The sequence below is a fragment of the Barbus barbus genome (genome assembly GCF_936440315.1).
Source record: "Barbus barbus genome assembly, chromosome: 26".
NCBI classification, from domain to species: Eukaryota; Metazoa; Chordata; class Actinopteri; order Cypriniformes; family Cyprinidae; genus Barbus; species Barbus barbus.
In genome coordinates, this window is record NC_136754.1 from 928,978 (window position 1) to 956,209 (window position 27,232).

The 27,232-nt window shown below is 35.3% G+C and overlaps 1 protein-coding gene across 1 annotated transcript in view; it reads left to right on the plus strand.

The window, feature by feature from the left end:
- Nucleotides 1-15,857: 15,857 nt before the first annotated feature.
- Nucleotides 15,858-27,232, plus strand: part of LOC306845760 (neurocan core protein-like) — a gene marked incomplete at its 5' end in the record, with an annotated part of 67,765 nt that continues 56,390 nt past the window's right edge. The window contains 4 exons of the mRNA XM_079378739.1: nt 15,858-16,079; nt 20,039-20,100; nt 23,304-23,371; nt 25,137-25,198. Coding sequence (XP_079234865.1) covers nt 15,858-16,079; nt 20,039-20,100; nt 23,304-23,371; nt 25,137-25,198 — 414 coding nt within the window. The remainder of the gene's footprint in view (nt 16,080-20,038; nt 20,101-23,303; nt 23,372-25,136; nt 25,199-27,232) is intronic.

Sequence of the window (27,232 nt, forward strand, 5' to 3'; positions counted from 1 at the left end):
ACCTGACCTTCCATTTCTAGTGTGCATGAATTAACCGGCATTGACATCACCTGCATTTTTAACATCACTTTTTTTGATTCATTATTTGACTGGGATGCCTAAAGGCATGTTTGAGAAAAATTGGATTCCAAAATGCAAAATAACCATATTTATTTCTGAGATAACGGAATGCCACTCGCTGAATTAAACATGTGACTTTTTGAAATGTTTATTGCTGCATACAATTTTACATGCCATTTTTCATAATAAGCCGTTTCTAGTATACTGTGCAGCATGCACTTGTATTTCAAACTGTGTGTGTGTGTGTGTGTGTGTGTGTGTGTGTGTGTGGATACCTACCAGGATTAGAGTTTATTGGTTACAGGCTTTGAGTCAGCATTTCTCTCCACTGCAACAGAGACTTTCCTGAGTCTCAGACCAACACCTGAAGCCAAAAGTTCTCATTTCTGTCAGTGCAAATAACAGTATCCTCAAACAATAGTAGAAGCCTGATGATATGTTTGAGATATATGCTGGTGTGCCTAATGATTTCAATTTCATCTTTTCCCCTCTTCAGGTAAAAGTCCTCATGGATCTGAGGGTTCAGTGAGTTTGTCGTTAATGCTGCTCAGATCATAAGCTCAGCTCACACTAAATATGGACTCCATTAACCTCATTATGTTTTTTCACAGATGATATACTTCTCTTCATGGCTGTAAGAGTTATTCCTGAATCTACCCAATGTATCTAAATTATACAAGGACTTTCAGGGGGTCAAATTGTTAAAGGATAGTTATGTGGTTTCAGTGGGCCAAATATGGAGCGTGATTAGTAAAGGTTTGTTTGTGCATGCGCAATGCAACTTTTGCCGCCACCTGCAACAGTTAGTCAGACGTCAACAATCTTAGTCTTTTTTTTTTTTTCAATAAATGACTACTAATATTTTAATTTATTCATTCTTGTCATGTAAATATGCAATAGAGTGAGGAAAAAAAGACTTATTTTGCTAATGTGGCTTCAGCAGCTTTTTGAGTTTTCTCAAATTATTTTTGTAGGAGATTTTTTAGTTGTCTCAACTTATTTTTAATTCACTCAAAAATCAGGAAAACTTATATTAATCACATCCTCCATGACTACATTTTTATGGATTTTCAGTGTGAATTATTATTGAATTCTCACATCAAACATCCACACCAAAACACATCTAGTTATCAAAAGCTAGTCAAGACCATAATCCAATCTTTATTCCACTTTATATATTTATTTTTATAAAAAAGTACTTCTATTTAAAGCCTAATTAAGAATATATATGTTTATGAAACTATGACTTATAATGTTGAATGAGTGTTTGTTGTGCATCAAAATAGATCATGCATTTGTATAAACGATCATCATTGTGTATCATCCAGGTACAGTACAACACCTGGTCAAAGAACAGATGACAGAGAATAACATGTTGCAAAATTATGGTGGTGAATGTTATTTCATTCATTGCCAGAGGATGACTGGTAAGAGAAGAGTATAACAATATATAATTGAAATGGTTGTTGGTTCGCATGTCTATATCTGCACTACTATTGGAGATCAGTGTAGACATAATCATCCAGGTGTTCTGGGATTCTTGGTTTCACTGTGCAAGGGAAACCTTGGCTTAAACCTTTACTTGTGATCATCTTACATTTACATTTGTTTGTACAAATGTTGAAATATTATATATTGGAAACATGAAAAAAAAACAATGACAATTTCAGCAACTTTTTTTTCAGCAGTGTATTATAAACAGCATGGAGAATGTTGAACAGAATAAATTAAGACATGGAGCATCAAACCCTATACAAAAAAATATGTCCACAGATACATTCATATAGGTTTATTTCAGCACAACGAACTTGCTGAGGTTTGCGGAGATTATCCTAACGTTACTCAACTAAGAGTCTCAGTTCCACGCCCATGTCTGGGAAACTCGTAAATATTCATGTATGCTCCGCCCACTGAAACCGAAATCTCGTTCCACTTGGAGTTGCTACTGAGTTGAATCAGGTGTGATTGATAAAGGAGACATGCAACGCCAGGAACGTGTTTGGGAACCCTTGCATTAGATGAACTAAAGTTATTACGTTGTCGGTTGCTAGTTGATTGCGAAAGGTTGCCTTATTTTTTTGAGTTAGGTCAACCTTTTTTTTTTTTTTTACATTGTAGTGCATTGTATAGATTTTTTCTCAATACATGCTTAGCTATTTTATCATCACATTGGAGCCTAAGACGATTTTGTTAACATAAATGATGTATTTCCCCAGGAGTTCCATTCAAGTGTGAATGCATCTCTCTCTCTCTCTCTCTCTCTCTCTCTCTCTCTCAGGATCGGGAGGGGGTTTTGTGGAGCGCTGTGCTCCTCTCTTCTTCTCCAGCGCGCCGCGCTTTTGTTTCTGATCTCTCCAGTAGACGGAGGCGCCGCTGCGGAGAGACCGGCGTCAGTCTGCGCGTCTCTCCTGTGTCCGTTCCTCCGCGGATCTGCCCGGTGCTTGTCATTGCTTTACCGTCGGAAACTGTTCGAGAGAAATAACAGCTTCATTTGTGGACTTCAATTCATTTAATGTGACAGAAGTTCCAGCAGACTTCGATCGGTTCGGTCTCCGCCAGAGGCACCGGGGCATCCGCACTTCGGTTCGGTTCGGTTCTTCTCAGCTGATCTTCATCTGTACAGCCGGTGTGGACTCATACTCTCAGCTCTGACAACTTGAGCAACTCCAGGTAAAAAGGAAACCTTCTCATAACTATTACTTGCGGATGAATGTAGTAGGGGTTTTGGTGGATGGATGTCTGATTTAGCGGATCTTTCAAATCCGATTTAACCATCTAGATGTCTGTAATCTCACCCAAATCGTTTGGGCAGCATGTCATTTCTGCTTGCATGAATTGATTGTCTGAATGTGGAAATCTGGTTCTGTTTGAGCATCTGCACATTTGTGCAATGGTAGTGAATGTTAGTGCATCGTCTTTGTGGGAGATTTTTGGAAATACTTCAGACATCTGAAGAAGCCACAAGATATATTTACTTTTAACATTTATTTTATTCAGCAGATGGTTTTATTCAAGGATAGATATAACATTGTAAGCATTTTATTAAAAGAGCCATACCAATATGTGTAGTTTAAGTATAAAATGGAACAATGCAGTAAAAGTTATAAGAAATGGCAAAATCCACCATGGTATTGCAAGTCGCAAGATTTTAAACAAAGAATGCATGTAAATATTTATTTAAATTAAAATCATAGTATAAGAGACGTCCTCATTTGTAAGTCTCCTTGGATAAAAGCACCTGCTAAATGCATACATGTAAATGTAATAAAATAGAACCGTTATAATAAAATGGACAAAACACAGAAAATAACAGAAATATATAATTATAAAAAAATGCCAAAATCTCACCACTGCATTGCAAGTTGAAAGATATTGCACAGAGAATGCATGCAAGTTAAAATCACAGCCTAAGACATTGATTTGCAGGTTGTTTTGGATAAAAGCATCTACCAAATGCATAAAGGTAAATGTAATAAAAATAGTACACGAGAAGAATAAGAAATGCCAAAATCCCACCATTACAATCAAGATACTGAAGAATGCATGTAAATGTTTCCTTAAGTTACAATCATAAGCAGTGATACACCATAAACATATTACTTAAAAGCATGCTTTGTGTTGTAATGTCCAAATCAACCAGTTTACTTCATGTTTTTAAGGGTGAAATCAGATAGAAATAGTTCCTGCTCCAATCAGCTGATTCCTGAAGCCGTTGGCTTGTAAGAGCAGGGTGCTGTAAATATCAGCTTATGAATGCTCTCGCTGCTCATTTGTAGCAGAAGAGAGATATCAGTGTCGGTGAGCATTAGTAAGTGTGCCCGACAGGCAGCTGTGGTTCTCGGCGAGAGGTGCAGGCTAAGATCTCGTTCCCTGTGGCAGCTGTACTGAAGTTGCTGGAGATCAAAAAGTCTCCGGCAGCTGCGGGCATTTATTATTCATCCCGGCACCTCTTCACAACCCTTCAGACCCTTACGACACACTGACTGCGATGCTGTGACATCATAATCACAGGACACTCAGACAGCTGCCAGGATTCTCCATCAGCATTCCCTTTGGGATCATCTGCAATTTGTGATTTTTGGGTTTAATCACGGGCCTAAATGGATGTGTGGGTTTAGAGGGCCACGATGAGAGGTTAGGGTGAAAATAAGAGGATTAATGTTGGGTTTATTGGAGTCTGATAATGAGATGGTGTTTTAGGGGTGAAGGGAGCGAAGGGTGAACGGGTCAGAGAAATCAGAGCTCGAGGTCAGGTGTTATGTATAGTTCTCAAATCCAATCAATCTGGTCAGCCTTTGTGTTTCAGCAACTGATCGATGCTGTACGAATCCCTCTTTCTTTTACACATAATCAGAATCCAATTCCAAAGCAGTTTTATTGGACATGATAAAAAGTAGTATAAATATTAATCCTATGCATATAATTGAAGTTATAACAAAGAAAATGGTTTCTCTGTTTCTCCTCTCCTGCAGCTGTCTGTCTCTTTGTCCTCCTTAAGAGCCTGTCTGTTCAAAAAGCAGCTCAACTCCATATCAGAGGCTCTTATTCACTAGTATGGCCACTTTATGACACTTAGAGCTCTTATCTCTCACACACACACACACACACACACACACACACACACACACACAGACACACACAGACACCGTGAGCTTTGAAAGTCTCTATGGTTTATACATTCCATATCAATATAGGTCATATTTCACTCCAAAATGAAAAGAAAGATACGATAAATTGTATATTGCGCCAAGATAACATTGAGATTTTGATGTTACAGCATTATGACACCATTTCCATGGCAATCAAATAAAAATGACTATTTGCGGTATGGAAATTTTTTTTATGCATTATACATTTTTAAATATTTAACATCATTGTGGTTGTATTTGTTGGGATGCATTTGCAGTATATTGATTTTCATTTAAAAATCTATAGAAAATAATCAAAATAATAATGTAACATTTTCAATGGTTTTCTGTATTGTAGTTTTACAGTAATGAAAATTAGAATTTTTATTTTTATTAATTTAATTTTTTAATGATACATGTTTTGCATTATTTTGTGTTTAATTATTAAATGTTTAATCGTCTTTAAAATGGCATGAATCAAAAGAGGCTTTACTTTATGTAAAATATAATTTTAGATTTTGGGGTGAACTATGACTTGAATCCTATGACCTGGATTTTGAATTTTCTAAAAAAAAAAAAAAAAAAACTGTTCAGCTTCGGCTGATATCGGAAGTGAAAAATTGTGTATTTTTTCCAATTTAAAGATACCAGATTTCAAAAGTAGCCTGTTTTTATTTCACATAGAAACATCTGATTTTACCTAAAGCGTCTAAAATTCAGAGCTTCACTGTGAATTGTTCTTTGTTCTGTATCGTTGCATTCCTGAGTGCAGACGTGTTTAAGATGTGTTTCTCAGTGTTTGTGTTCAGTGTGTGTGTGACTGCATCTGTTTGCTCAGTGCTTAGTCTGTATTTGTCTTTATGTCCTTTATCTCCATGGATCAGCAGCTCATGAAGTGATGTGGACGTGATGTTTCTTTAACAAACACGCTGCTACTCTGAGTTTAAACGCTCTGCTGTATTGACTGGTTTATACTGCTGACCATCTGCATACTGGACTCTCTGCAGTGGAACGTAGATGAGGTTTAACTAAGCAAAACCGTACCACACATGCACATACATTTGCAACTAAACAACTGTTTCTTATTAGTAATGTTCAAGCATTACTATTACTGTTGCACACATTTAAACACTGCATTTATTTCAGAAAAAGTAAAAATCACAGAAACAAACACTTGTAACTGTGTGTGCACAAGCAAGCGTCTCAAGAACACAGGACACGCTTCTTCAGCCTCATGCAGAATTAATTGTGTCTGGATGTGTGTGAGTTCACAGGAGGGTCTCTGGCAGCCCACCAGACACATGCTGCTTTTCCATGCAATGAAAGCAAAAGAGAACAGGCTCTGAAAATGACTACAAAAAACAACAACAGCAGCAAAAAACACCATATAAGTACCAAAAAAATGCTGCTCAAAGTTTAATGTCAGATGTTATTTGTTTGTTATTGGATTCAACCTGGCAACATGCATCTTAATGATGTATGCAACCTGAATGAGATACTTTTATTAGCTTCGAGACCCTTTTATTCATTCATTTGATGGAAAAGGGCAGCTTTGAGTGTAACATGAGTGTAAGTAAATGATGGATTCGTTTATTTTTCTATAAACTCACTTTTCTCAGTTTTCAGGCTGTGAAACTCTATTTGGAAGACCTTTTCCATTTTTAAGAAGATATGGCAGGTTGTACGGGTAGTGAAATCGGCCCCATACAGTCTGTCAATTTAGAGGTTCGCTGAGCACACGTTCAGAATCTCTGATAATGTTTGTCAAAGTTCATGCTGTTTTAATTAAGTTGAACATCAGTTCATTAATGTCTGCTGAATCACTGCTGGGCTGATGAACACAGTTACTACAAAAACTTTATAATAGAAACACTGTGGCAATCACTAACAGTGCAATAGCAACTGCATAGTAATGCCTTAGCAACCACACAACTGCCCACAACATCTTAACAACTCCATAGCAACACCCTGGCAACTACCCATAATACCCTAGCAACTGTCTAGCAATGCCCTGGAAACCACTCATATCGATCCACCAAGTGCCTAAAAAATGCACCGGCAACCACACACAATGCCCTGCTCATAAACAACCAGGCAACTGCGTACCAATGCCCTAGCAACCACCCAAAATGCCTTAGCAACTGCATAGCAATGCCCTGGCAACTTATAGCAATGCTCTGGCAACCAACCTCCAACACCCTGGTAACTGCATAACAATGCCTTAGCAACTGCTAATAAACAACTTGGCAACCACTCATAATGACCTAGCAACTGCATAGTAACCGCCCAAAGTGCCTTAGCAACTAGGCTTACATAGCAAAACTTTGGCAACTGCATAGCAACACCCTTGCAACCAACCACCAATATCAACTCGGCAACTGCATAGCAACGCACTGGCAGCCACTCACAATGCCTTAGCAACTGCATAGCAACGCCCTGGCAGCCACTCACAATGCCTTAGCAACTGCATAGCAACTCTTTGGCAACTGCAATGCCCTGGTAAAAACCCATAGTGACACAAAATTACATAGAAACACCCTGGCAACATACCTCCAACACCCTGTCAACTGCATAGCAATGCCTTAACAACTGCTAATAAACAACTTGGCAACCACTCATAATGACCTAGCAACTACATAGTAACACCCTGGCAACCAACCACAGATATCAACCTAGCAACTGCATTGCAATGCCCTGGCAACCACCTACAATGCCTTAGCAACTGTATAGCAACTCTTTGGCAATAGCATAGCAACACCCTGGCAACCAACCACCCATATCGACCTTGGAACTGCATAGAAATGCCCTAACAACACCATAGCAACTGTATAGCAATACCCTAGAAACCGACCACTAATATCGACCAAGCAACTGCATAGCAACACCTTGGCAACCACCAGCAATGCATGAACAACTACATAGCAATGCCCTAGAAACCACCCATATCAACCTAACTACCGCATAACTGCAAAAACATTTAAGAAGTTCATGTAAATGTGCCGCAGCCTAACCGGAAATGTTTATCACTGACTAATTCTGACCAATGCAAACTTGATTTAAAAATTGGATTTGTCTTGTCTAGTCCAAAAACTACAAGCAGAAAACAAATGAGCCAGTGGCTGTCAGGCAGCGTTTATGGCAGAATCTGGTCAGAGTTTGAAACACAGTTGAGCTGGTGCTGTAAAGGAGCATTTAAGAGCAGGCGACTTCAGCAAACAGCTCCATTGGCCTCCCTTTAATCTCATTATCGTCTAGGAGAAACTGCTCAGATTGTACAGAGATCTCATTTGTGATTTTGCTTTCCTATATGGGATTGTGGGTAAATGATGTTACCCTGCTGGAGGGCGTCAAGTTCAATAGAAGACATGAAGGTTTGAAGCGTTTGAGATCAGACTGACCCAGACTGTGTGTTTGTGTATGTGTGTGAGTAGAATATACAATAAATGAGGTTTGGGAATAGAAGTTTTCCCTGGGAACATTAGTCTTTTTCTTTATTTGAACACCTTTAGTTTCTATGCGCTGGTTACAGTGCATATGAGCAATGCTGTGGGAATAAGCCTGTGAGTTTTGATCTAGATACATTATGTAATAATTGTAAATTCAGCATCTTTTCATGAGTAGCAAGATCTTTATTCACACACATATGTAAGTGGTACATAAACCATGTTTTTGTTGTGTTCATCATAAGCATGCATGCAGTACAAGAGCTGGAAAAACTCCCACCAGAATTAAAAGATATAAAAAGCAATTAAAAGTAAAGGTTTCTCTAAAAAAAAAATCCTATGTATTGATAAAAAAAAAAAAAACAACCTGCCCTGGGACTACAGATGAAAATGAGCCACCCTGCTTAAATCTACAAATCTATTTATAATAATAAATAGAAATGGAAATTGGCTTTGCACAGTGCACTTAAAACTAGTTTGATGCCCTTTTATCCCTGGATTAAGCAATTTCACACTTGTAATTTTTAAATAGAATTATGTTGCATGCATTTTCATAAGCTATTTCAGTGTCAGCCTTTGAATCCTCCTTGTTTTGCTGCTTCTATTTAATGCTAGTAAATAATTTCAATTAAAGATTAACAATTAGATATAATAACACCTATTTTTAATAATAATAAAAACATTTTTAATTAAGCTTGCAATTGTTTTCCCTATAAAATCCTATATTTTATTTTCAGTAATGACGTATGAGTGTTTCAGCACTGGACAGCTCCTGATTCACGGTCTCATTACTGAATCCTGCTCCAGATACTGTTTACACTCAGAGAACGTGTTTGTGCGAATATTAATGACTGTTCCTGGGGCTTCTGTAATGCGAAACTTGATGATGATGTAATCTAATGTACTTGATTTAGGCATATTAAATAAATTAGTCATAAGTAAATATATTTGACTTGCATAAAACCAGAACAAACTGTGCAAAATTGTTTTTTACAGTAAATACATAGTTGTGCCTACAGAATGACTTGTTTTTTGCATCGTCTTTAGAAAATAATAATACAAATATAAATGTAGTTTATTACTATTTTTAGTATAATATGAAGAAATTAATTTCCTCAAAGCTAGAGCTCTTGGGTCAGGGAAAAGCATTGCACTGAAACAAAGCCATTATAATATCCTTGGAGGTCTTTTACTTGCATTGTTAATGACTTTCACTAATGTAAATCCCCTCTCACAGGAAAAGAAACCTGCTATTATTCTCCAGCATCTCTCTCTTTAATTGTACATCGGTCTGCAGGAGGTCTTTCCCAGCCCCCCTCGGCCGTCCTCCATACGTGTAATGGGCAGTTAAAGAGAGAGGGAGAAAGAAACAGCCAAACAAAGGCAGGCTCTCAGCTTCTTTGTGTTTATCGCGTTACACACAGACAGACGCTGATATGAAGCGCCTATAGCATGTTTGGCTTGATAGAATGTGACAGAATTTGTTTTACACCACAGTGACGCGTCTCTTCTGCAGTTACAGTACAAATGTGATCTTTAAATTAAAAAGTCATTTGGAAATGATCAATGTAAAAATGTTTTATCAGGTAACATGTAAATTCACTGGTTCTATTCCAAATTATTGATTATAGCTAAATCAGCCTGAATATATTAGTTTGCATGAATAAAAGAGGTTAGATCAAATAGAAAAACATATGTATAGTGTATAAATGAATAGTAATGTATATAAATGTGTAGTGTATAAATTAATCATTCTTGTTTTGCAACTTTACTGTATAATTTTTAATAATTTAAAATTAATTATTTGAAGTGATTTTAAATGATTTATTTAAATCGATTATTTGAAATTTAATTCAAATAATTGATAATAGTCGACTTAAAAATAATAGTAACTTATTTTTTATAATATTGTGTAATAATAATAATAATTTTAAAATATTTATAATTAATAATCGTAGTTGTCCCTTTAAAACACTATTTTGTAGTGAAAAATAATTGATAATAGTCAAATACAAAATAAGTAACTTTTTTATAATATTTAATTATTAAAAATATTTGTAATTAATAACATTATAGTTGTTTTCCAATTATAACCATATTTTGTTTATTTAAAATGCATATTTCTAACGCCAGATATTCTTTATTTAAAATGACAAATTACAAGGAAATTCAAATAATTAATAAATCAAATAAAAAAATTGTAACGATCACAAAAATAATACTTATTTTTCATAATAATATTTATTAATAATTATAAAGAATATTTATCATTAATCTTAGTAGTTTCTACATTCATTTAAAATGTATATAATTTAAGTGCCAGTTTTACTTTATTTAAAATAAAAAATAAAATAAATTCAAATAATTTGTAATAGTCAAATCAAAAATTATATTGACTTATTTTTAATAATAATATTTAATAATTATTTTTAAAATATTTTATTTAATAATGTTATAGTTGGTATTCCTATAAAACCTATTTGGTACATTTATTTAAACTGTTTATTTTCCTACGTTTATGGTATGAAATGATGTTTGTTTTTCTGCAGACCTTAAAAAGCTGCAAGAGAAATGTGTTAAACACAGAGTCTCACCACCACCACCGAGTGTGAACCGATATCATATGCAAAAGACAATGAAGCGTTTTTTTCCTTCGCGGTTAGTTTGAGTCTCCCGGTATGCTGGAGTAACCATGGCAACCAGACAGCCGGTTAACACTCGCATTGCCAGCCGGTTGACAGTCAGATGCTCGGCTATGTGAAGCTCCGCAGGCTTATATACATCACATAGACGGCTATGTTTGTTAGTTATCGGTGTGGATAATGATGATCAGAAGTCTGTCTCACCATCTATCTGTCTGTCTGACTCTCTCTGGGTTAACCGGCTGACAGGCCTCTGGCTTGAAGCTTCATTATTTCATGTCTCTCCTCCTTTAGAGATGATTCTTGTCTTTGTATTTTGTGCTCGGTTGTGCTAAAGTCCTACAGTAATTGGCCATAAAGTGCTGATGGCCACTGGCAAGACTTTGATCTGTTTGTTTCTCTTTAAAGACGCCTGACACCGTGTTCTGTGTTGAATTAGCCCCAGCTGAGTTGAGAGAAAAACTTAATCGATCTGCATTTCATGTTAGGCTGTATTTATGTAAATACAGATGCTTTAAGCATTCAAAACATGCATGTGTCCCATGCAAAAGTGTGGTGTTGCATTCGTATGCGGTTTTATGTTTACATTAATTTTGTTGTTATTTTACTAATTGCTTTGTGTTGTTGTTGGGATCTATTGTTGTCGTTTAATATTGCAAAGCATGCATTTATGAAAAACAAGCAAAACAATTAAAAACAAAATGAACAATTGCAAATACATTTATTCATTTAACAGACGCTTTTATTGAAAGCGACTTACAATTGGGGAATAAATCAAGCGATTCATCTTAAAGAGGCAAATAGACACAGAAAGTGCTCGTAATACCAAGTTTCAAGCATTGTTCAAATAAGTACCTAGACAGGGAATAAAGTTTTTTTTTTTTTTTGTTTTTTTTTTTTTTTTTTTATAATCAATAATATTGTCAACATTTCTTTAAAAAAATAATAATTACAAATAATTAAGGTTATGATTGTTTTTGCTATTAAAATCCTTTTTTTTTTTTTTCAAACACAAACTGTTTTGTAAATTAAATAAGTATTTATTCATTAGAAATAAAATAGAAAAACATCGGTCAACAGCACATTTTACTATATAGTATTTTTAATATATTGTGTATAAATCAATATATCAATATAAATATATCAATATAAATAAATCAATATATAAAATTACTTTTTAAGGCAAAATTAATTGTGTACTTTTTTAAAATAAATAGTCTTATATGTAATTTGACAATTTAAATTTGACATAAAAAATGTGACAATTTATGTAAACATTTCAACCTTGAAACTTTGAAAAGGCTGAAATTAAAAGCAAAAAACGCTAAGTATTCGGTTTGTGCAGCAATTTTCTCTTTTTTGTACTAAAGGTTTACACACATTCATTACTGATTCATTACTGATTAAATAAATGAAATCTGATAAATAGCATTTTATACCTGAGCAGGTATCATGTGATAATCCTTGGATTCTGAGCAGTGTATTATAATACAGCAGATTTTCTGCACGTGTAGGATTGTATGAGACGGCTGGAGATGTTTAATATACTCGAGTAGTGCTGGAAACGGTTTGATTTACAGCACGAGGAACGCAGCTCTTGTTTATCTGCTCTCAGCGGGAGAGATTTATGCCGCTACACGCTGGAGACTCTTCATCCAGCCTGAGGAAGCAGCGCAGTCCTTCATCATCACCTTCACACCTGAGAGCGAGTGCTGTGTGTTTTACACGTGTCAGGGGTTAAAGGTCATGGGTGATAAATGAGAGGATGAGGCCGTTCTGAATCCACTGCTGTGCATTGACTCATTTATAGTGACTATTATTTATATACTATTATAGTGTTTATTTACATTTTGAGTTAGCTTTTATTTTCAGTTTTCATTTTAATGTGCTTTTGTCTTTTTTTTAGCTTTTTTATTTTAGTTTTAGTAATTCAGGTACTTCAACTTAATCTTTATTTCAGCATTTTCATTCAACATTTCTACATTCTTTTAGAAACTTATTTGATATTTGTAATATATATATATATATATATATATATATATATTACTTTTTTAATAAAGTACATATTACTTACATAATACATATTTGTATTATATACTTTTTTTTAATTTAAATTTTTTATATATATGTATGTTTTATTTCCGATTTATTTAAATGAAAATATTTTAATACTTTTTAATTAACTAATTTTTTGTAGAAATTACTTTTTTCATTTGATGTTTGTGTATTTGTTAGTGTTTATATTTTGTGTGTGTACTTTTACTTTTTAATTTTTACTTTTTAACGTTTTATTGATATATAATTTATTTCAGACTTATTTAAATAAAATTTCTTATTTCAAAGTACTTTATTGGTATGAATATCTTTATAATCTTGTGAGCATTGATTATGGTTTGACCTTTGACCTGTGTGTGTATTACTCCTCTTGATGAATGGAGGCTCAGATGTAAGTGTGTTTAAGATGATTCTCCTAAAATTCATCAGGAGAAATGACAACAATCCTCGTCATCCAGTAAGAGTTTAGAGCATTAAAACGCATGCAGCGCAGCTCAGATCACGGGAGAAGCAATGTTTGAGTTGACTTTAAGATCTCTGACTCTGCTTGCTCTCCATTAGATCTCATCGCTGTCTGGAGCAGATATTACAGAGACGTGTGGTTCATCTTTGCTGTACGTGGTGTTGACTCCCACAGACTTTCCTGCATGTAAATGTCAGCGCTGCTCCAGAACCGGATTAGATTGAAACCGGTCTGAATAGGAGAGCCGCTTCATTCTGGTGTGCGTGGGTGTGAGAGATGAGAAATCTGTCTGAGCGAGACAGCGCTGTAAATATGAGAGAAACACAGAGGAATGAGAAGCAGTGTGTTTGTGTACATGCACATATTTTATCATGGGTTTAGCTGCAACATATCATCTCTTTAAAACCCAAACTCCTCTGAAAGCTGGAGTTTATGCTTGTTTATGATTTCTGATCTCTTTCCCATAATGCCAGCACATATGAATGATGTCATACATCCACATCTCCATGAAATCTCACAGTGTTTCCAAGTGTTAGTGAGGCTTCACGAGTGGTTTGTGTGTGTGTGTGTGTGACTGTTTATATGCCTTGCAAATGAAAACATTTGGATTTATGTGATATTTTGAACCTTGTTGTCGAATTGTGCTCATTTAAATATGTGACCCTGGACCACAAAACCAGTCATAAGGGTCAATTTTTTTAAATTGAGATTTATACATCATAAATAAGCTTTTCATTGATATCAATATTGAAAATATTGCCAATATTTTTGTGGAAACGGTGATGCATTTTATTTTTCAGGATTCTTTTATGAACAAAGTTGAAAAGATCAGCATTTATTTGAAGTATAAATCTTTTGTAACATTGTAAATATATTCACTGTCGCTTTTGATCAATTTAATGCATCCTTGCTGAATAACAGTATTAATTATTTGACAAAAAATCACTGACCTCAAACTTTAGAACAGTTGTGTGTATAAGTAAGTTGCTTTAAAAACAGCTCCTCATGATATGCCATGATGTAGCCAGTGATGTTGGCCCAGGAAAATGAATTTTCCCTCTGTAGAGTTTGATGGCGTTTGGTCTGGTCTGAGCTCTGAAGCCTCCTGAGCTGTTTTGTGTTCGAGGCTGTTTGTTGTTTTAATGTCTCGTCCCTCTTTGAATCTGAAGAGGCATTGGAGTGGAGCGAAATGCTCATTATCTCTCATTATCTTCTCTCAGATGTGCTGATGAGCTGCACGAGTCCATTACACACGAGTTACACAGAGGCAGAAAACCAAACTCTCTGACCCGTCCGTGAATCTGTGCTCGTCACGGCTGCTCACAGTGAGACTTCAGAGAGATTAAAGCACCCTAGTGAGTCGTCTTACTGCATGCTGTCTGTAAAGAGTGGAACCTCATGAAAGTCTACATAGGCAGCACACATATTGCATTGTTGCTATGCTGAGGATGCAATAATCATACATGTTTAAAACTACACTGCTTAGCAAGATGCAATATTTGTGTTTATGGTGCTTTTTTGCTTATTTGCATCACTTAGCAACAAGCTGTGTTGACTAGGGAGGATGCAGTAATTTAATATGATTACAAATACACTGTAACCACAAATATTGGGTAAAATAATGCACTTTTGATTGAACCAGTTATTTTATTATGTACTATTATAGTATTTTTTTACATTTTGGTTTTCATTTTAGTTTCAGCTTAAGGTTTATTAATGTTATGATCTCTTTGAATTATTTAGTTTTAGTAATTTTAGCACTTCAGTATTTAAGTATTTATTAATATTTTGAATGATTGGAATATTTTAATTGTGTCTCTTATTCTATTGTCTTTTATTCATGTTTTAGTTCATTAAGTTTTAGATTTATTTTCAGTTTTAACTCAAACTTACAGTATTTTATTTCAGTTAGCTGCCAAAGCAACATTTCTTCTAATTTTTATTTCTTCTAATTTTAATTTTAGTTTAACATTTTCCATATATATATATATATATTTATATTTTAACCAGGGTTATTATAGTTAACTAAAACCATAAAAAAACATTTTTTTATTACTTAAAATAAACTTATTTTATTTCAGCTGTTTTCCAAGGCATCATGTCTCACTTTCATTTAGTACTAAAAGTAAATAACTAAAACTGAAATAAAATATAGACATGTTTTTTTTTTTTTTATAAAACAAAAACTATAAATAACCAAAACACACACATCTCGATACAAAACAAAGCACTGGATTTTAGCTTACATTTACAACACTGGATTAAACCATTTTATTGACACTTTTCAGTATAGAAAGTGTCAAATAATACAAAGTAAATAAATGAATCAACAAAATTGATACACAAATGAAAAACATCTAATTAAATGCATCTTGCACTGGCAATATTTTCAGTTTCTAGAGCTGGTTTGAAGTTTAGATTTCAGCCCACAGACTGGTTTCTCTTCATGACTTTCTGTGTTTAAACCTGCTGATTTCCCAGAAGCTGGAGTCCTCACATCCACTCATTCCCTCAGACAAACCGGCACTGAGCGCAGACTCACACAAACCAATCAAACACCGACGGCATGAAGCAGCAGCGACACAGAGCGAGTGATCCAGCGGCCGCCAATTACTGCAGCTGCATCGTCCAGCTTCAGCGTCAGCCGCGTCTCGCTTTGATGAAGTCACACGGGGAGCGAGCCGCCAGCACTGTGTTTGAGCGGCGGGAGTTTGGCCTGGAAAACACAGACGCTGATTTAATCAGAAAATGCCAAGCCGAATTAAGAGCCGCTGAATTCATCACAGACGTTAGACATGCAAGGCGGCTTTATATTGGCTTGACAATGAGAGGCTGATGAGAGTTTAACTCGGAGCACACAGATTGGCTGGTGGCTTGTGGTCAAGCAGTTTTTATTGGTCATGGCCTTGAGGAACTGTCAGTCATGTCCAACCTCATACGAACTCATTTTCAGCTTTAACTCAAAGATCAGATTGACCACTATGGGGATAGATAATAATGAATCTTGAAGTTTGGCAGACTATCATAGTTTTTCGGTTTTATCATAGCGAGTTTGAGATGCATGATTCCACAATAATAGTCTAGTGTGGAAGAAACTCAAATAATGTGCAGCGGTTTCTGTGCACAAATGGCTAGAAAATAATGAAGGAAAGAGACTGTCCCAAGAATCATGCACTGATTCACTACCATTCAGTCTTCTGGACAAATTAAGATTTTTAATGTTTTTGAAAGAAGTCTCTTCTGCTCACCAAGGCTGCATTTATTGGATCAAAAATGCAGTAAAAATTATAAAAATATTATTTTAAAACCGTTACGAACCCCACTTATAGACTGCTCGTTCAGGAAGGGGTTTAGTAAAATAAAAAGGACACGTGAGGCAGAACGTCAATTTAACCATTTATTAACGGCCAAACACCAAGATGTTTTGTGGGAAACACCAACACCCACAAAATAATGGCAACAAAAACTTTGACCGTAACAACAACTGTTTCTATGTGAATATGTTTTAAAATGTAATTTATTTCTGTGATGTGCAGCTGTATTTTCAGCATCATTACTCCAGTCTTCAGTGTCACATGATCTTCAGAAATCATTATAATATACTGATTTTCTAATTGCTATAGGTTTGATACATTTTATTTTTCAGGATTCTTTGATTGTATAGAAAGTTGAAAAGAGAATTTTAAATGGAAGTCCTGTGGAGCATTACTTTAATCCTTTACATGTTTATCATCATTTTTGATCAATTTAATGCATCCTTGATGGGAAAAAAAAAAAAAAAAAAAAAAAAAAAAATATATATATATATATATATATATATATATATATATATATATATATATATATATATATATATATATATATATATATATATATATATATATATATATTCTGTGAAAACATTTCAACGCAATCATTTAATATTATATTTACATTATATTTATCTGGCATGAAAATAATGAGGTGACATCTTCAAAATTGAAATCACACATTTCCATTAAATACAAATAATAAAAGTTTTATTTGTTATATAACACTCTAAAAATTGAAATGTAAGCAATTTTGACTCAGAAATTGTAGTACATTTCAAATAATTACAAAGAAACGCAAGAAACGCATTGAATTAGATGTGGATTTTTGAAGTAGAAAGACTGAAATTGTATTTTCTTTTAAAACACGTTTTAAAACAGTTACTAGTTTGTTTTATTCAAAACTCTAAAAAAAAAAAAAAATGTGATTTAAAAACTACTAGTTTCACAACAAAATGAGGCAAAAGGACCTCTGGAAATACCACTGAACAATGGCTCAAATGAATCAGTAAGTTGTTTATACTGATTAATTGACATTATTCATCCGAATGAGTCGCTTTACTAAAATAAATCAGACTGATAGAGAGGATTTGTGTTTGATTACTGATCAGCTCGCTCTGTGCAACACAACGTGACATAAACAGCAAAAGCTACACAGCCTCGTCAGTAAAGCAGCTTGTTGCTGGAGAAGCTGCATTTTTCACAGATAAGCTACTGTCACGCTGACAAATGTTAGTAGCGCTGTTACTTTTAGTTAACAGCCTCTCCAGCGCTAGTGTGTTAGACAGATTCAGTTTAGAGAGAGCAACAAATCTAATATGTGATCGCATACACCCTGCAGTGCACTATGGGAGGATTTGGCTGAAGATGTAAACAGCGAGTCTCAATATGAACTCAAACATTTCTCATCCAATGATCTGAGCTGCTTTCAACATTCATTTTAAAGCTCTATACTCTTACTGGATGACATACTTAAATCATTTGTTTCTCTTTAAGAGTTTAAGAGAAAGATTCGATATGAAAGCTATGAACGCACAACATATCTGAGCAATAAAACAACAAGATATGATAAAGACGTCTGATTGACAGCTTGCAGAACAAGCTATATGTCAGACAGGCTGAGAAATGCTGTGATATTTGTCTGAAATGTCAGTTGAGTCACTTTATATGATTATAAACACAATGAGCTTTTTTTTTGTTTGTTTTTGAGGCGCCTTCAGCTGCATCTTAAGCAGAAGAAGGGGAAGTTTAAAAATGAATCGGAGTGAAAGAAATATATATTTTAGAATAGCACTCTGGAGAAAAATATGACTAAGATAAAATGAATGTGACTTTCACTTTTTAACATTTGTAGTCTGCCTTTATGATCTGAAAGACTGGGGAAAGAGATATGATGCACATAAAAACATTAATGAAACATATAGCAACAAATATAAATAATTTAAAAATAAAACATGGTATACCCTGTCTTTCATATCAGCCTGAATTTTATTTTTACATTTTTTTTTTATTTCCAGGAGTCCTTGTGCCTCATTTTGTTGTGAAAAATAAGTCGTTTTTATCACTTTTTTCTTTTGCTGAACTTACACTAGTTACATTATCTTTTATACTTTTTTTGGAAAAGTGAATGTATGGTTTCATATATATATATATATATATATATATATATATAAAAAATATTTTCTCTCACACACACACTTCAAAGTTTGGGGTCGGTAAGATTTTGTAATTGTTTTTGAACAATTTGATTTGATCAAAAATACAGTAAAACTAGTAATTGTGAAATTATTTTAGTTTCAAATAACTGTTTTCTATGTGAATACATGTTCATTTATTCTTGTGATCAAATCTGTATTTTCAGCATCATTACTCCAGTCTTCAGTGTCACATGATCTTCAGAAATCATTCTAATATACTGTTGTGTTTTTTTCATGTTTTTGTGGAAACTGATACATTTTATTTTTCAGGATTCTTCAAAAGGATTTTGAAATATAATTTTTTTTGCAGCATTATAAATGTATGTACTGTCACTTTTGGTCAGTTTAATGCGTCCTTGTTGAATAAAATCATATTTTTTAAATATTTTATTTAATCTTTTTTTTTTTTAAGTAGTTTTATTTACTGTAAATATACTACTTCACTGTTTTCGTGCCAGATTTTGGTCTTATGTTGGCAAAAACTGTCCATTTAGTCCAGAAATTGTGTGATTAGGCCTTCCTCGCTTGTTGTTTGCAGGCGGCTGATAAGAAAATCTGTGTACTTGTTGTTTTAGTTTGCAGTCTGCATCAAACAGCCGTGGGCTACGAGACAGCTTTGATACATCCCATAAACACACAGTCCTGCTCGCGTTTGCTTATCATAAATGCTGCAGTTCCAGTACCAAAGTTTGTTAAAGTCCCGCTCATGATTCGGCCTCAGCTGTGTCTCTAGTTACCGCTCTAGATAGCACAGCTAACCGACGAGTTAAATCACCTCTGACAAAAGCGCTGCCGAATCCTTCAGGAATTGAAATGCTAAATGCTTGGAGCGTCAGTGAGTTTGCGCTTACAGTACAGAGAAAAGCTGCTCGCTCACTCACAAGCTCATCTGACATTTCAATGCTGGAGCCGAGCTGGTGCACGACCTTCCCATGCCTGTAAATAAGTGTTCCGTCCCTTTTATTTCTGTCTTTCTCTCTCTCTCTCTCTCTCTCTCTCTGGCTGTCTCTGGTGCTGTTTGGCTCTTAAATGCTGGCGTTTTCCCTCCTCTCTCCATGTTTCCCTGTGGAGGTGCTGTTGGCAGAGCGTTTGTGAGCGGTAAGCCGAGTGTTGGGATGCTGGTGCCAGTCGAGAGAGATCAGGGAGCGAGTCCTCACCGCATGCATAATAGATAGAGGGCATGAAATCACTTCACACATCCTGCTGACTGACACCAGATTTACACCCTCCTGATCTCTCAGACTCTCGTGACCCTGCTGAGGCATCCTCGTACTCGGGCGCATTACAACTCCCATGAAGTTAAGTGAGCCAAACAGCTTTTCTTAGCTAATTCATTGCTTAGGTGCTCTGGGTGGTCGCTAGGGTTTTGCTAAACGGGTACTGGGGGTACTAGGTGATTGCTAGGGTGTTGCTAGGTGGTTATGGTGTTCTGGGTGGTCGCTAGGGTGTTGCGAAATGGGTACTGGGGGTACTAGGTGATTGCTAGGGTGTTGCTAGGTGGTTATGGTGTTCTGGGTGGTCGTTAGGGTGTTGCTAAACGGGTACTAGGTGGTCGTTAGGGTGTTGCTAGGTGGTTATGGTGTTCTGGGTGGTCGCTAAGGTGTTGCGAAATGGGTACTGGGGTTACTAGGTGGTCGTTAGGGTCGCTATGGTGCTGCGAAATGGGTACTGGGGGTACTAGGTGGTCGCTAGAGGTGTTGCTGGGTGCTTATGGTGTTCTGGGTGGTCGCTAGGGTGTTGCTAAATGGGTACTGGGGGTACTAGGTGGTTGCTAGGGTGTTGCTAAATGGGTACTGGGGTTACTAGGTGGTCGTTAGGGTGTTGCTAGGTGGTTATGGTTTTCTGGGTGGTCGCTAGGGTGTTGCGAAATGGGTACTGGGGTTACTAGGTGGTCTTTAGGGTCGCTATGGTGTTGCAAAATGGGTACTGTGGGTACTAGGTGGTCGCTAGGGTGTTGCTGGGTGGTTATGGTGTTCTGGGTGGTCGTTAGGGTGTTGCTAAACGGGTACTAGGTGGTCGTTGGGGTGTTGCTAGGTGGTTATGGTGTTCTGGGTGGTCAGTAGGGGTATTGCTAAATGGGTAATGGGGATATTAGGCGGTCGTTAGGGTGTTGCTAGGTGGTTATGGTGTTCTGGGTGGTCATTAGGGTATTGCTAAGCAGTTACTAGTTTTTTTTTTGGACTTACTAAGGTTGTTAGGGGGATCTAGGTGGTCTCTAGGGTGTTGATTAGCAGTTACTGGGGCAGTAGATGGTCACTAGGATGTTGCTAAACAGTCACTGGGTGATTCTGGGAGTTACTAGGGTATTTCTATGTGGTTAATGTGTTCTGGGTCGTTATTAAAGTGTTGCTAAGCAGTTACTAGTGGTTTGTGGGGTTTACTAGGATATTTCTAGGTGGTAATAGTGTTTTTGGGTAGCCGCTAAGGTGTTGCTAAGAGGTTACTAGGGAATTCTGGGGGTTGTTAGTGTATTGCTAGGTGGTAATGGTGTTTTAGGTAGTCGCTAAGGTGTTGCTAAGCTATTATTAGGGAATTCTGGGGTTTACTAGTGTATTGCTAGGTGGTTAATGTGTTCTGGGTGGACGCTAGGGTGTTACTAAACAGTTACTAAGGGTTTCTGGGGGTTACTAGGGTATTGCAAGGTGTTTTGGGTGGTTGCTACAATGTTGCTAAGCTATTGCTAAGGATTCTAGGGGTTACTAGGATATTACTAGGTGGTTATGGTGCTCTGGGTGAACACTAGGGTGTTGCTAAGCTACTAGGAGGTTCTGGGTAGTCGCTAGGGTGTTGCTAAGTAATTACTAAGGGATTCTAGGGGTTACTAGGGTATTGCTAGGTGGTTATGGTGTTCTGGGTGGTCACAAGGGTGTTGCTTAGCAATTACTGAGGTATTCTAGGGGTTACTAGGGTATTGCTGGATGGCTTCTAGGGTGTTGCTAAGTAGCTACTAAGGGGTTCTGGGTCATTAGGGTATTGCTGGGTGGTTGATGGAGTGTTATAGTTGGTTGCTAGGAGGATGATAAAAACATGAGTGTTAGGGGGTTATTTGAGTGGTCATTGGGGTGTTTCTAGGTTGTTCTGGGTGGTCGCTAGGGTGTTCCTAAGTGATTGGTGTGGTATTCTGGTTGTAGCTGGTTTGCGCTGCTGTGTGGGCGAGTGTTAATGTGTTTCATTACACTTAAAAGAATAGAATATAATGGGGAAATTATCCAGAAGCCAGACGTTTCCTGTGTGAGTGTTAGAGACGGTGTGAAGGATACTGAAAGACAGACCACCCACTGAGAGAGACATACAGAGTGGGGAAGTTCAGTAAACTGATTGCTATTCTGAGAGTGTTGTTGGTGGTGTGTCTGACGGGTGGCTAGTGCTGGATTACAAAAAAACAGCATCCTGCCACTGCATTAATATTCATATTCTCCTTCATATCCTTTATAAAGGACACACAGTCCGCCTAATAAACCCCACGCTGTGTTTCTTTTGTTTACTTTTCTTCTTAAAATATTAGTGCACTTGTATTTTTGTGTGCATGTGAATGCAGGAAAGGTCAGGGTGTGTTTGATTGTCACCACATTTTTAAGGCCCTATTAAATTTGAGTTTTTTTCCAAATTCGTTTATTTTCTATTTTAATTTTTCTGGATTCTGTTTGTGGACTTTAAATGGTTAAACTACATTTTATTAATCAAAAAGCATGTCTAATTTATTGAAAAATGAAATATACAATTTAATAGCAATTTATTAAAAGTGTAACAATTTTTAGGGCCCTATGAAATGTAATTTTTTTCTGAAACACTTGTTTTTTTTTTTTTTTCAAATTCTGTTTTAATTTTTCTGGATTCCATTTTAATGGTTTAATTAAATGTTAATAATAAAAAAACATGTCTAATTAATTAAATTCATAAAAACTAATTAATTTAATTTGTTTGCTATAATAGGGCCCTCTGATTTTTTTAATTAAAAGGCATAAAACATTAATTTAGTAATATTATTTTATATTAATATTAACTAGTGTCCATGTCACTTGATTTAAGTGCACTGACCATCTTTTGATTTGTTCCAAAATTTGACAAATTCCATGACATTCCACGTTGTACAGTAAGTTCTATTTTTATTAATGGATTCTGCAATTCCGTCCGGATCGTGGAAATCATAGAGTCCTACATTTAGTACATTTTAAATACTGCTTCATGTTAACCAGATTAATTTTAAAGTCAGAATTGACTTTGTTAATATATCATCTTGATCTTAAACCCAAGATATAACCTGAATAGTCCTCTGTTTACCTTCTTTATACTCTGATTATATGAACAGGTGAACTACTATAGTATGCATGGCATGGCAGTACTTCCCAAAACTGTACTACTGTTTTAGTACATACTCAAAAGTGTTTAATTTCCCATTGTCAGTGAAGTACATAGTATATCTATGGAAACTGAAACCTATTGTTTTTCTGTTATGAATCTCATGGTTTTCCCCTTCTCTTTGTCTCTTCTGTGCTCTCTACACAGGATGGTGTGTGTCGGTGCTGCTGGGCTGCAGGTTCTTGTGGTTCTGCTTGTGTTCTCAGCAGAATGTGGTGAGTTCTGGTTCACTCTTTCTCTCTTAAATGCATTAGAAGCAAACGGGACCTCATGCGTACAGGGCGGTTCACACAGGTCATGTTCTTGCATTCAGTAACAGCTGGAAAGAGCATGTTGTGAAGGTAATAACTACAATATCAGTGGTTCTCAACCTGTTTGACTCAAAGGCCCTCCTGTTGTCCAACACCATATTCAAGGCTAAATAGGCTACGATTTTTCTGGATTTTCTGCTTAAGTTCCAAACCTGTTCCTTATTTCATCTGTACATGAACACAAAAGAAAAAGGTTTTCTTGATGATGACGATGACAGACAGACAAAATTTAAGAACTCACCACTATTTATACCTGAGATTAATATTTTAGTGACAATGTCTGGACATTTAAAGAAAACTGTTGACATTTAGTCATATTTTAGTTAGCTGTGCTTCATGATAATTGTTAAATGCATAATCACAGTTATTTTGCTCCAAATTATAATTGCAGTTATTAGTCATTTGAGAATTTCTTTTTACGTTTCAACAAAATTATTGCACCTTGAGGTAAGCACAAATTAAAAAATTGTGAATTTCCTGTATTATATATATATTTTTTATCGTAAATTAACACTTTTTACTGTTAAAACAGCAATTGTAATGTAGAAATATAAAATAAAAATCTATATTTTGTCTCCTCTTTTTTTGTTGTAGACAAAAAAAAGGGAGATTTCTACATTTATATATAAACAAATTCGGTCTTGTCTTTTGTAAAGAATATTGCGTACAGTTGTTAAGTTATATTGGTTTTATCTCGTCAATGTCTTGTCTTAGTCATGTAAAAAAGGTCATTGACAAGCGTTTTTCATCATGACCGTTAACTCAAACTAAATTCATTATTATTTGAAATAAAATAAACGTCAACTTAAAACAAATATAAAAAAAAAGAACTTATTTTATTTCAGTTAACAAAGCAGCATTTCTCATTACTGTTTAGTTTAAGTTGAGTACTAAAATAAATAAAACCTAATAATGAAATAAATAATAAAAACTATACAGACATATTTTAAAAATATTATGTTAAACTAAAATGAAAACATAAAATAAAAGCTAATTCAAACAAAATTGTGACCCTGGACCACAAAACCAATCTTAAGTCGCTGGGGTATACTGTATTTGTAGCAATAGCCAACAATATGGGTCAAGATTATAGATTTTTCTTTTATGCCAAAAATCATTAGGATGTTCCATGAAGATATTTTATAAATTTCTTACCATAAATATATCAAAACTTAATTTTTGATTAGTAATATGCATTGCTAAGAACTTCATTTGGACAACTTTAAAGGCGATTTTCTCAATATTTAGATATTTTGCACCCTCAGATTCCAGATTTTCAAATAGTTGTATCTCAGCCAAATATTGTCGTATCATAACAAACCATACATCAATGGAAAGATTATTTATTCAACTTTCAGATGATGCATACATCTCAATTTCGAAAAAAGACTGGTTTTGTGGTCCAGAGTCACTTTGACTAAAATAAAAAATTCAAACAATTAAAAATATTAATAAACTATTTAATGATACTAAAACAACACTAAATTGTATAGCTCCAATGAGAATTCTCCTCAAAACCTCATGCTTGTAGTATTACAGGAGAAAAGTGCATGTGGCTCATGTGTGCGTGGAGTGTAATGCGTGTCAGGAGCGAGCAGCGTGTAACTGCAGGCTGTAGATGCTGATTCTCTGGCAGCTTCTTTGTGTTCGTGCTGAATATCTCCGTCAGGCCTGAACGCACGTAAGCCGTCCGTCACCTCAGAGCAGCCCTCCTACCGCTTAAACGCATCAGTGTGTGTGTGTATGAGCGACCGCAGAATGCTTCATAGGCCAAATGTTTTCACTGGCAGCTTCAGTCAGCGGCTCTTTCATTAGGCTCTTTAGCGATGGGTGGCCGCTTTGAAGGATGATGGGAAATCACTCCCTCCTGCCAGGACGATTTATGCCCCCTGTACACTCAGACCTGCCCTCTTTAGAACGGACCTCGAGATATACCACAGACACAAAGCTGCTGTTCACTGAGAGACTACTAGTTAAATGTGAAAACTGTTAACTTAAAGCAATAACCCTGTGACTTTCTTTTTTCTGTGTAAGAAAAAAACCCCATTGATTTTCATTGTATTTACAAAAAACACTTTCAAAATTATGGTAACACTTTACAATAAGGTTATATTAGTTAACATTTGTTAATGCATTACACTGTTTAATTTAAAGATAGTCAAACACATGCATAACAATTGCTGAAATTAAGTTGATATTTGTTTTATATAATATTATCATAAATTAGAAATGATTTGAAAATGGATAACTATGAAAAAAATGAATCTGTAAAATTCTCTGATTTATTTAGATGGCAATTTTTTTGATCCTGTAGGCCTTTTGCAATATTTTTCACAAATAAAAAAAAAAAGGTAAAAAATATTGATCAATCCGATATATAATAATCCATCCAATTATAAATGCTTTTTTTAATTAGTCTTCGTTTATTTTATGTTTCGATTTAGCTTTAATTTATATTATTTCAGTTTTAATTTTCGAAAACTCTGCGACCAGACACTTCGAATATTCTGTTCTTAATTCGTTAAGTTTGTAAGAATATTCTTTTGTGCATTTCTTGAAAATTTTTCGTAAAAACATTTTTCGTTTTTATGATTTGCTGATCAACTCCATGAAAACACCTCAAAGTTACGTTACGTAATTATAACTTTTAAGACAATTTGGAGGTTATTCTATTTATTTATGATGAGTTTAAGAAGATAATTTACAGAATTTCTTTTTTTTTTTATTTTGTCTTGAAGGAATAGTTCCCCTCAAAAGTGCTAATTCTATCGTTTACTCGCCCTCATGTTGTTCTAAACCTGAAAGAGTTTCTTTCTTCTGTTGAACAAAGATGATATTTGGAAGTATGTGAGTAACAAAACTGTTTCTGGTCCCCATTGACCTCTCAGAAGTTCCTGCAAGGCATTATGTTGTTTTTATAGCAAACGATTGTTTGGTGAATCGCAGCTTTTTACTGCTGTATTTTTATTCTGTTTATGAGGCGTATCTCGAGACCAGTATATCAGAGAGATTTGGAGTTTGGCCTGGAGCTCCCAGCATCACGGCACAGGCAGACACACTCATATTCTCCTCAGAAAATATACAAATCTAGTTTCCAAGTAGCCCAGACTGTTGAAGAACAGAGGATTGATTATATATACACACACACACACACAAGCACATCTGCATCAGTCTGATTGAAAAAGAAAGTCAGATTGCCATGAAAGTGTATCTGAGAAATGAAAGGGTACAGGGGAAATTAATTATTTCCTTCCTTTGCAATAAAGTGCCACATCTGCTCACAAAAACACTCTGTTCTTCTCTTACACACACACACACACACACACACACACACACAGTCATCCTGACTGCAACTGAACTGATTTATATAGCGCTTCATGTGTAAAATTGACAGAACATGCAAATATTTGGTAAAATCGACCAGTTTCTATTGATGCTTATTGGCAAGATTTTTTTTAAATCAACATTTCTTGATTCATCCTGCATCTCAAGCATTCAGGGCAGTACTATTTTAGTATTATTTAAATAGTATTTATTAATATTTGGAAATAACTTTTATTTTTTATATATTTTTATTTTTTATTTTAATTTAAGTTTTAGTAATTTTGTGCTTTTATCCTTTTTATTCGTTTTTTTTTATATTTAGCTTTGTTTATTTCCGTTTTCATTTTAGTACTTAATCTTAAACTTAAAATTTCAAGTTTAAGTATTAAGATTTATGTCAGTTACTTGCCAAGGCAACATTTAGTCCTTTTTTATGTGCTT